The 12459-nt window shown below is 40.1% G+C and overlaps 1 protein-coding gene across 2 annotated transcripts in view; it reads left to right on the top strand.

Moving 5' to 3' along the window:
• Positions 1-12459, top strand: part of inpp5a (inositol polyphosphate-5-phosphatase A) — a 172897-nt gene that overhangs the window by 105692 nt on the left and 54746 nt on the right. For both annotated transcript variants that reach the window (XM_033612776.2, XM_033612777.2), the window contains exons 7-8: positions 6067-6119; positions 7590-7709. In XM_033612776.2, the coding sequence (XP_033468667.1) occupies positions 6067-6119; positions 7590-7709 (173 nt within the window). The remainder of the gene's footprint in view (positions 1-6066; positions 6120-7589; positions 7710-12459) is intronic.

Genomic DNA, 12459 nt, shown 5'->3' with positions numbered 1-12459 from the left:
GGCTCGGTGTATGCGTGTGTTGGTTTGTGTGTATAAAAGAGAAACTTGAGCGCTGTGTGATGGTTAGACTAGTGTCACCATACTGGAATTTCCAACTTTCCAATTCCTGAAAAAATCGCGACATTCAATACCACGAGGAAAAATTGACATTGAGAGCATAAATTTAAAATGATTAAAAGTTAAATATAACTAGGCTATAACGGGACAACAGCAACTTTATTTGGTGTGTAGCAGAGAAAAGCAGAATGACTTGTAACATTAACAATAAGTAACACTTTACATTAATGAAAATAGTATTCTTGTAGTAGTGCACAGAAAAACTTTGAGATTGTCACACTTATATATATAAAAAAAAAAAAAAACATGTTGCAGAAGCCTGTATGCAACCGGAGGGAATAATATGAGTGACAAAAAGACAGCTGTGTGTGTGATAACATTTCAAATATGTAGAATCGATACATGTCGATAAACTAATGTTTTTAGTTTAGACATCACATGTCCATATTTGGAAATTTTCACAAGGTTCTCAATTATTTTTGAGATTAATCATTTTGTTTGTAGAACTGTACAAAAAAAGAAGTATTAATACAATTTTCCAGAACCCAATGATGTCTTCAGATTGCTCATTTTGTCCACAACCCAAAAATGTTCTATTTATGCTGATATAAAACAGAGAAAAGTAGCTCATAATTAAAAAGAGAAAAAAAGATAGTTGAAAACTAAACATATACTTTATTATCACAGTAGTTGCAGATTAATTTTCTGTCATTGAACTCATTAATTAACTAATTTTTTCAGCTCTTGTGCAAAGTATCTTACTGAATAGAGCACAGAAATCAAACCAAAAAGTTTTTGTTTTCCTGAATAATATCACTCAACACTCTGAAAATATCCATTTTCATTCAACATCATCATGCTCATGATGGCTCTCTATTTCAGCTTTTAAAAGTGGCACAAACTCAATGTCATAAAATATAATATTGGGTAAAATCACTTACATTCACACTTCCCGCTCACGGCCCTTCTCTGCTCCTTGATTCTGATTTAAGTGACAACCCCTAAATATGCAAAAACGTCACTTCTTTCCGTAATCCCACCCTGAGTTATAGCTGTAAGTGAAGGAGAAAGAAGCGGGGACATTAATTGAAATGCTGAATAAGAAGGAAGTGGACAAAATAGTGGGCGCATTTCTTCTGAAAGGTCGCCGTGATGGATTTGGCGGCTTGTCGTTTCCCGTTGTTCCGTCAATCTCTCCGCCTCCCCTGTGGGCATTAATATATTTATTTGTTTGGCGCAGTAATACATGCCTCCAAAAACCATTGCATCATAAGGATTTGTCATTGCCTTATATAAATAAAGTATACGACCCAGACCTTAATGTGCCCTTGCTATTGATTGTTTTACACAGCTGTAGGAGAAAAAAAAAAAAGAGAGAAGGAGAAGGGAGTAGCGGACAGGCTGTAGATCAACATCCATATGAGTTTGTATTTGTTGTTTGGCACCATGAGCGTGTCCATAAAAGCATTGACTTTTCATACCCTTTTAGTGCCCTCTGTAGTAAGCTCTGATACGGGGCTGTGATTACTTTCAAGTTCTGCCCCCGATGAAAGTTAACTTCCTTCATGTTTTTCTCCTTTGATTTAAACCCCTGTGCGTGATTCACAGATGCGTACGTTAAGGAGATGAAGTCATTTAAACTGGCATTGCTTGTAAAATGCTCTCCGCATTTATCACCAGACAAGACACCTGTGACACAGATGCTGTTCTCCGTGACAGGCGTGATCCACGAGACTGCAAGGAGCTCATAAACGAGGGGATAATGTTGAAATGAAAGCTAAATGAAGGCTTTCTACGCTCATTTTTTTGTATACAGAAAGATCAGAAAATGTATATTGATTTTTACAACTGAACTCAACTGCAAAAATCCAATTTAGTCCGTTTAAATCCATCATTTTTCTTTCATCCTCTTGAATTTAACGTGAATTCTTGAAGCACTTGGCATTCCTACATCGTGTTTACTGCAACGTTTGAGTGGTGACAGTGACAGAGACTTGTCTCTGCACATGTGGTGCATCTTTATCCGAACACACACACGTGCTGTCCACTCATATAAACCCTATGTGAGGCCCTCTCTTATTTGATGGCCCCCCTGGATGATGGAATAAAGATAAATGTGACTGTCTACCGGGGCTCAAATCAATCAGCGTTTGTGTGTATTACTTATTACTCACAGTGCATTTCTGTCACAGGGCTTTTGTGTAACCCCCTCCTCGCACCCCCTCCCTGCCCTGCACTCTTCTATCACCCCAACTCCAAACATCACCCTGCCATAATATTATTTATGGGGGTTGGACTTTGAGCTGAAATATAAGAAAGGTCAAAGAATCAAACGGGATGGACCAGGAAACAGTGGCGGGAGGGTGTTTTGGACTGGGAGTGTGTGTGTGTGCGTGTGTGTGTGTGTACTGACTGTGTCACATCTGACATTTTATGGGAGCGTTATTTTCCATTGGGGAGTTTTATGTAGTGGTTTCCAGTTTCCAGTGAATCCAGTGGTCCTACTTCCCTCCATCACCCCATCTTGTCTTTTTTCCCCAATTTCCTCTGTCTGTCTGTTTCTTTCTCATCCCTTGTGTGTGTGTGTGTGTGTGTGTGTGTGTGTGTGTGTGTGTGTGTGTGTGTTGCGGTCAGCCCCTGTATATGTATTGCCCGACAGCCCTGGACGTGACCCACTGTGTAGCAGCCGTTCATCACTGTCATGGGCGGAGACGCCATCGCTGACCTGTAGAAGGTCAGCCAATGTCACCCCAAGCCTTGTGACCTTTTACCGTTGCCCTTTGACCCCCAACCCTTCGTCCCCTCTCACTGACTCTTTATAACCACCAAACCTGATATATGATATGATTACATATCACCTCTCTGTTTAATCCAAATATGGCTTTTATTCTAAATAAATGTGACATTACATCGCAAAGACTATATTGGCTAAATTTACCCATTTTCAAGATATATGTGTGTGTATGTGTGTGTGTGTGTGTGTGTGTGTGTGTGTGTGTGTAGGGGGGAGGAAGGGGTGATGATGATGTTTCAGCAGGAGATTAAATGGGGCTGGACAGCATCTGTGTCATCATCTCTGCTCCAATATCAGCTGCAGCAACCAAATCATGATGTCATCATGTCAACCAATAGAGAGGGACACTTCTCTTCCTCTGCACTTTGATTGATTGCGTGAGATAATCATGTTAACTGGACTCCCGTTACAAAATAAAAGCACTTAAATTATGTAAAATAGACAGCCAAGTGCATTTTTTTTTCTTACCTTCTGCTATGTATATACCCGTTCTGCCTGACCGGGACGATCATCCGTGTGTTTACTGTGTGTGTGTATGTGTGTGTGTGTGTCATGAGCGTGTTTATAAGCAAGCGATGAAGCAGGGGGTCAATCAGTCATACGTGCAGGAAATGGGGCAATCTGGGGCCGGGTGTCAAGGAAGTGATGGATTTTAATGCTGCGATTGTAGTTAATGGCTCTTTAAATTAAATCGAGATTAAACGTCTCTGGCTGCAGTCAGAGCTTGTATGGCCACTGAGCAAATCCCACCCCCCCTCCACCAACCCCTCACCCCCCAGACACTCACTTTTCATCTTATCCTTCCTCATCCTCCCCACTTTCTTTCCTTAACTTTACATCAACGAATGCATGCAGTACAGATTTTCACGCAACCTGTGTAATTGAATATACGTGTACAGTTTGTGTACATAAACACATGAATCTAATTACTCAATCCTTTTATTTTTCTTACAAATATATTCTGATTCAGTTTGTTAAAACATTTTTTTTTCAAGTGTAAGGTCAGTCCGTTATGCCGCAGTGTGACACTCACATCTAATTCCATTTGCTCCTTTCAAAGTCACAATATCGGGACAGCGAGTTATAATTGGGCCCATACATCCTGCTGAGGCAGTATGGATTAATTCAAGTATGCTAATGTAATTCAATTTGATACAGTTAATCTTGTACTAATGCAGATTGAAGGATGTGAGGTGCAATCAAATACCTCTTAGGCTTTTAATTTGCATCTGAGGTTTTTTTTCTTTTTTTTTTAAATAAAATTAGTCAATTTGAAATTATGTGACCTGGCCCATAATTAGTTTATTCATCACTGCAGTTAACTCCCCATTAGGAGTATCACAGAGAGATAGACAGGAAAAGAGAGAGGCTGAGGCAAAGAGACGTATTTATCTATTCAGAATGAGAACACTCGCAACATCAATTTGTCTCTCATTTAATAACCAGCTTCATGGTGAATCATGTGCTGTTTCAGAGAGGTCTGCGGACTTGTGATTGGATAATTAACTCGAGGCTGGTGGGATCTGATGAAACAGCTGCATACTGGATGTTTACACTGAGTTGAACACTCTGTATATTTTGTATAACTTTAACCTACAGACTGGATGTTGTGTGTTAAAGCCATTCATTCAACATTTATCAGACATGTAACAGAGCAACTGACTTTTAAACTAACTTTGAACTTTTGAACTAACTTTTGAAGTGTCTAAACAAATAAATTGTGCTCTTGATTCTCTTTTATCAGCTGGGTTTAAATTAATAAACAGGCTCCCTGCCTGTTTATACATAGGATTACTGTTGGAAAGTAACTAAAAAAAGCATAATAAAGTATATTACTCAAGTACCGCACTAAAGAACAATTCTGAAATACTTTACTGGAGTACCAATATTTCTATTTTATGTTACTTTTTACTCCTATGAACTACTTTTCAGAGAGAAATGCTGTAAGTTTTACTGCACTTCATTTATTCACTTGTACATTTAGATACAAGATACTTTTAGATTAATATTTTACACACAAAACAAATGACAAGCTTGTAAAAAAATTGCTTACTATGACTTGCACTATTACTCTAACTGAAGTGAAGGATGTGAATACTTCTGCAACTAATGATTATTTAATTATTAAATAATGTGATTTATTTACTCAATTAATCGGTTATACTTTTGGTCTATAAGCTGTCTGAAAATAGTGAAAAATCCTCATCATAAGTCTAATGATTTAATGTTATCGTATTGCCAGTTTTGTCCAACCAGCTGTCCAAAACCTCAGGATATTGAATTTACTAACACGTGAGACACAGGAAAGCTCATAAGTGAGCACCTGGAATTAGGCTTGTTTTGGCATTTGTAACTGAAAATTGACTTTAGCAATTAATATATTATGAAACTACTTGCCAAGCAATTATGTTGTCGACTGACACAGTCTACACTACACAGTACTCAGATTCTTTACTTAGGTAAAAGTAATAAGACAAGTAATAAGACAACAATGTAAAAGTCCTGCATTTAAAATTTCACTGAGCAGAATGTGTCAAAAGTGGAAGTACTCACTATGCAGAATGGCCCCTTTCTGAGCATTTTTATCATTGTAATAAAATGTTATTATCAGTTTATATGAATGTAATAACAGCATTTTAATGTTTTGGCAGTTGTCATTCTCAAGCTATTTTATATGCTGTAGCAAGTTTAATCTACAATGACGCATCGTATTATGTGCAGAAAAAGTCTTAATGTTTCAAGTAACTTATAATTGTCTGTCAGATACAAATGTAGCGGAGTAAAGAGTGTAATAATCCCCTCTGAGATGTAGTGAAGTAGAAGTGAGAAGCAGCATCAAGTAGACCTAACCATGTTAAGTAGAAGCTGACTCAAGTACAGTACTTAATTAAATGTTCTTTGTTACTTTTCATCACCACTAATGTATTACTTTTAATAGATTATTAATAATTAATGTTTTTTTGCATCTATCCATTTTCCCAAAGGTTTAATTTCATATCAACCCTTATGATTTAAAACAAAAGGATATTTGTTGATGGAAAGTCAACTTAATAGTTCCTGATAGTGTTGAAAAATATGAAATCACGATGACGGACATTGTTACATGACTGTGCAACATTTGACATTGTAGCTCTCATTTGCCTTGTGATGACTGAATTCTTCCTAATGTCAAATTCTACCATTGTGATGTTAAATTGAGTCTCTCTGTCCTGCAGTGCAAGTGGTCCAGAAAGGGATTCATCCGAACTCGATGGGCCCTGCCTGAATGGTGAGTCCCTTCAATGACACGCCCCACCTCGTCTCTGTTCAACCCTCAATCATTACAACCGTATCGTTGTGATTAGAGATGAAGATCCAACCATGTCAGTCAGCTTTACCCACAAGCCCCAGTGGGCTGTGCAAGGTGTGGTGGTCATAGACAGGACACACAGACAGCGAGTGTGCCATGGAAGAGAGCAGGGATTTGATTAGACGTAATCGCGTTAGTCAAGCAGTTGCAAATGACAGATGACAGAAAACATTACATGCAGTTGAACCACCTGTACAGCATGAATACAAACTCTGGCTTCCAGTGTGCAGAGCAGGGGTGAGGGGAGGAGGGTGGCTGTGGGGTGGGAGACGGGGATTGTAATCTAATAGAGGGATGACATGAGAACTAAAGAGCTGAAACGGTAAGCATTTAATAGGGGCATGACGTTTGACAAGAGCAGCAGAGAGAGGGGCTGCTGAAGAATAGGGAGATCAGATTGTAGATGGGATAGACAGAGATAGCCCGAGCCATGCATGTATTCATTTGTTCAGGATGTCACTGCAGAATAAACCCCTTGAGATAAGACCAATTCCTCTGGGTGGCCCTGCTGAACACCAGCTAACAAAACGCCCTAGACTAATAGAATCAGCAGGGTGGTGTTCATCGCTGTACATTGAGCTATCTTGCTTTTAGCCTGACAGGACAAACTGAAAGACAGCAGATTAGTGTTTTATGTAGTGATATCTGCACTCGTGTGTAGTGTTAGAGAGGTGGGGTTAGAAAGAATTTATCCCCTTTACAAGAAGGGTGTTTTTTTTTCACCATCAGGAACAAGATAATGTGTACTAAGTCTATAATTTTGTGTTCAAGAGTTTGACTCCAAATCCTCGTTAAAAATACGCACAGTGAGCTTTAATCAATGCTTAAAGGGGACCTATTATGTTATTCTGTATTTTCTTTCATACATATGATGTTACAATGTCAGAGGATCCCCAATTTCGATCATATTCTTGCTGGTACATGTCCAGTTGTGAAGATTTTGGATTAGAAGCAGTTGCCGCTCTACTCTGTCACAGTCATTCCGTTGCAATGAACAGGATAACCTGGAAAAACTGACCAATCAGAGCAGGCTGGGCTTAAAGAGACAGGTGCTAAAATGGAGCATCTCAGGCAAGGGGTGGAGACAGGTTTTCCAGCACATACAGTATGAGGAAAATAAAGTGTTTTTGAACATAAAAATATGTAAACATGTTCTAGTAAAAACCCAAAATACATTCATAAATCTAAAAATTAGCATGTTAGGTACCCTTTAAGTTGCCTGTGATTACTATGTTCAAAGTCTTAATGCAGTTGATGAAATAAAAAAGCAGCAATTCTCTTGTGTACTTTTTGCTTCAGTTTTCTCACTTGAAATGAAACATCACATGTTTGTGCGTGTATGATGTTGTGGTTGAAAAAGGTCACTCAGACTGTCTTCTTTCATCCCAGTGCCTTTGATCTGGTCAACATCCACCTTTTCCACGATGCTTCCAACTTGGTGGCCTGGGAGAAAAGCCCCTCTGTCTACTCTGGGACCAGGCAGAAGGCGCTGGGCTACGTTTTAGACAGGTACTGTATATGTCTTTGTTTAGCTTTTCATCCATACTGTATTCTTGAACATAGTTTTCTTTTCATTGTGACCATAAAGAGATAAATTCAAGTCATTCCCACTGTGGGGAGACTCTGTGCCTACTGTGACTAGATCACAGTTTACAGTGATGAAGTGATGATGATTGTTCACAACATATCTCAAATTAAATTAAGACTAAGGAGTTACAGGTGTGAGCACTGCTACATTACCTACATTTTTTATAGATCATTTGCATAATGCTGTTGATATTTTTTATAAAAAATAAATAAGTATAAAAAATACCATGTTTAAGAACCGGATATGTGGAAACATGTAGCACTATCCTCAGTCCCCAGTCCTGTCTGGCAAAACTTGTGTTGATATTGTAATAGAGGCTTAGAGTGAGACCGAGCAGGAGAGGTACAGCAGGGAAGATTTCAGCAGGATTCAGTCCTAGACCAGTGGGATTACATCTGTCTGTAAAAGTAGGGGGTCTTACTCACTACACGGTCTGTGAACTCCCAGCTCTCTTTTATCTGTTCTTTTTCCGTCCCTCTCTCTAACTCCTCCTTACTTTTCAGCATTTTCTTTTCTTTTTTTCTTTTTTTGTGGTGTAATCCTACATTTATCTTGGTTTTTGTTGCACTACCGGCAAGCAAATGGATGCAAGTATTCGTCGACTGCCCATTTGGGACATGCGTCTGCCCAACACTTCGGTCCACTATATATAGAAATCATAATATATTAAATATCAGGCAGATTGCCATGATATCCATAGGGATTATTTTTATTCAAGAAGTATCTTGAAATGGTTTTTATATCATTAAATTTATGATAGACAATATTGGTCCCTACAGGATGAGTCCTAATTTCATCACAGTAACATTTACCAAGCACATTCATGCTCCCCAGAGGAGGCACCTTTCCATGAGCTCAGCCCCCAGGTCTATTTGTAAATACTAGAAATAAAAAATGATCGCCCTTATTTCTATAAAGTCTGCTGTAGATATTCCATAGAAGATGAACCCTTAAGTTTTGATGGACTCCCGACTGCTCCTGGCCAAAATGTCCAGTTCTATATTAAGTGTATTATAATCCAACAGACAGATTGCCATGCCATTTGCACATTTGTGCTCCCATGTGGATCAGCCCTCAGAATAAATTTAGCGTTTTTAATTATGCTTGTGAGGCTCTAGGAATCTTAGTAGTTCTGGTAAAGATTTCGCCACTCCGCACTGAGTAAAGCCAGCCTTTATACAAACAGGCTATCCTTTCATAGGCTGCGCTAATATGATTTATGGGATATCCATTTGCATTGGAGGAGAATGAGAGAGTGTGCAGTGCGACCCTTGCTCCCTACCTGGCTGCACGAACACAGAATAAAAGCCCCGTAGCAGCCTCGCAGCAGGTGACCTCCCATTCAAATGGCATCAGAATGCACGACAGGGCTCCACTTTGAATAACTACATGCATATATGAGTGGCATATATTATCACTAAGCTCTCTGATGTATATGAATCATGAGGTCCTTTTGAAAGTATCCTCTATGAGGTCATGTTTTACCTGTACTTCATTCTTAATTTGATGTAAGAATGTTTGCTTGTAATGGACGGGGGAGCTGGACTGTTTAGAGAAAATATGGCAGCTTTTGCTATTTTATTATGCTGTAACTTACCTGGATTTACTGGCATAATGAAGTTTCAAAAGGACCTCTGTTGTTGCTTACATTTAAGTGTTTTCATTGTATTTCCTCTGCTTTCATCATGCTTTTTCAGTGATTTATTTCCCCTTTCGTTGTAAATACACCTAAATAGCGGCGTCTCTGAGGTTTAGCTGGGTGGCGGAGGGGATTGAATAGAAAGAGTGTTGGCTGAGTGGCAGTTTCCACGCTCCCTCTTTCTAAATCCCCTTGTGTTGTGAATAGTAACCTTGTTGTTACTTCTGGGCCATATCATTTAAAGGTTCTTTTTTGACAGGGGTGGGGATGAGGGGTAAGTGATGTGAGGCAAGGTGGTGGTGGGGAGGTCGTTATATGTTTTGGCTCCCCTGGTATTCCTTGCTAGGGGTGCAGGGGTGGGATAGTGGTGGCATCGCGCCTCACTCGCTCACTTTGGGGGAAACCGTCGGGCGCAGATCCGGAGCACCGGAGTGAGAAAAAGCTGGCGGTGCAGAGGGAAGGGAGGAGGAGCACAAAGGGTGCTTGGGCTCTGTAAAGGGCAGTGAATAATGGGTTGGTCCTTTCACGGAGGCTGCTAACCTTTTGGCAGCCACCAGCAAACTCCATTCTCCTCTGCCGATCTGGGAGGACAATGTGCCCGGGCCGGGCTTTGAATGAAGCGCTACCACCAACAGTGTTCCCATTCAGCGGCTGGTTGGGAACCATCTTTTTGGCCATTGTCCTAACTCTGACTCCTACCCCCAGAAAGCGGAGCAGGAAAAGGGACAGGGGGAATATCTAAAGCCAAACTCCCCCTCCTTCCCTCCTCTCTCTCCTCTCTCCCTCTCTGAGCTCTAATCTCTCATCACGGGATTGGGGGGGGGGGGGGCTGCTGAACACACCACCAGCTGAGTTTGGTGAGGCAGCCGGCACAGGAGCCTGATCACACAGCAGTGCTGGGGACACAGTTCTGCTGCCGGGTATCAAACTTGAGCCTCCACCTTATCTGAGGCCCAGGCCTAATAATGCAGCTTACGGCCCATTGAGAAGACATCTGATAAGCCTTTTCCTCTGTGGCCCTTTTAACTGCTAAATGGTGTTTATCTCCAAAGTGCTTCAAGGCCTCGGGGGAACAATGCTGAGAAGGAACAGCGTTTAGCCAGCCGGACCTCACTATTGAGTCACATCAAAAAAGCACTGCTCTATAGCCTGTGCTGATGTGTGGGCCACTTCCATGAGAGCAAAGCAAAGTTCTGCTTGAAATGCATCCCCTGCTTGTTTTCCTGTCCTTTGAAAGTGCACATATGTGCTTAGGGCTGCATCGAGCATTATTACCCTTGTTGACTCAGCTATGCCTTGGTGTTGAGAAGCATTGTTTTATAATTATGTTAAGGTTTCATAGTTTCTGTGTACACACTGTAAAAAATGTTTTTAAGAATGGTTTAGTAAGGAATTTAATTAAAAGGAACCTATCATACATTTCCATTTTTGGCATATAATATTGCAATATTGGATGTTCATATTAAACATGACCAAATTTCAAATAATTAGGTAAACATTTGTAACAGTAATCCCTGTGAGTAAAACCTTAAGGCTTCAGACTGTTGCCATTTTTTTTTCTACTTTTAAGACAAGCTGACATTAGCTCGTGACAGATTTCTTTTCATGGTCCTTTGCCCCAGGCATGTTACTACAAGTTTTGACATTAAGTAGCCTACACCGCTACATGTAGCTACATGCTAAGGTCAGGGAGACATAATATGGGTTGCCTATGTTTTCTAGCTGAATTCTGACAGTCACCTTCTAGCTGGAACATGTCCGTTTGTTTTTTGAAGCTTTTGTTGTTGACTTTTAACCAGAGAAAGTACCGTTATATACAGTAGTTTCCTGGCTGCAAGCACATTGCTACATGTAGCTACATGCTAAGGTCAGGGAGACATAATATGGGTTGCCTATGTTTTCTAGCTGAATTCTGACAGTCACCTTCTAGCTGGAACATGTCCGTTTGTTTTTTGAAGCTTTTGTTGTTGACTTTTAACCAGAGAAAGTACCGTTATATACAGTAGTTTCCCGGCTGCAAGCACATTGCTACATGTAGCTACATGCTAACGTCAGGGAAACATTTAATTTTGATGTTGTTAATTTTTCCCCCATTTCAGATCATATTCCTGCTGGAACATGTCCAGTTGTGGAGATTTTATATTAGAAGCATTTATTGGTGATTTTTCACAGTAGAAAGTGTCGCTTATTCTCTGTTATCATTATTCCCTTTGCTGCAGTGATGGTGCAGAGATGACGAGTTACAGAATCGCTGACCAATCAGACTGGGCCTTTCCGGGAGGGGGGCTTAAAGAGGCAGGCAATAAAAAAGAATGTTTCAGATGGAGTGTGAATGCAGGTGTTCCAGGTGTAAAGCATGTAAACATTTTTGAGTAGAAACCCAAAAATACAAGTATGAACATAAAAACGAGCAAAATAGGCACCCTTAAAATCTAAGAAATAATGTTTAAAGGGTTGTCAAGACCCAAGATGCCGGAAATGTGTTTGCAGTTAAAAGAAAAAACAGCTGATTTACTTATTTCTGCGTAGACAGCCGGTGTCACGAAAGTGATACTGAAATGTCTGGGATGGAAATCATGGCTGCTAAATGAGCCTGTGCAATGATAGCATGAGATAAAATCAACAGGGTTTTTTTCCTCTTCCTTAAAAAAAAAAAAAAAATCCCTTTTGTGTATTGGAGTTTGTTTCTTTTTTCCAGCCCCCATTCAGAGTGGCTGGTCCGGTTCAGGGGAGAACAGTTTTACATTACAACTGTGAAATCCTGGCATAAAGGCGTCCTTTGTGGCGCGCCATTATTTTCACACAAATATAGTCCATTGTCACAGTGCTGAAGTTAATTTGATCAACATTGGGGACATTTAACTGTTTTGTTCGCTGAAAAGACTTGTTTCATGCTCATTTTCGGGGCATTGAAAAGCAATGATTGGCAGAAAAATAATGTTGCCGTTAACAATTCAAAGCAATTAGTTTCCCATGGGGAGGCAGTGGGCCGCACTGGCCACCACACAGCGATGCTTTGTCATTTTATGGAC

This window comes from Epinephelus lanceolatus, chromosome 17 (assembly GCF_041903045.1).
Source record: "Epinephelus lanceolatus isolate andai-2023 chromosome 17, ASM4190304v1, whole genome shotgun sequence".
Taxonomy (NCBI): domain Eukaryota; kingdom Metazoa; phylum Chordata; class Actinopteri; order Perciformes; family Serranidae; genus Epinephelus; species Epinephelus lanceolatus.
This window is presented reverse-complemented; position numbering and strand designations above follow the sequence as displayed.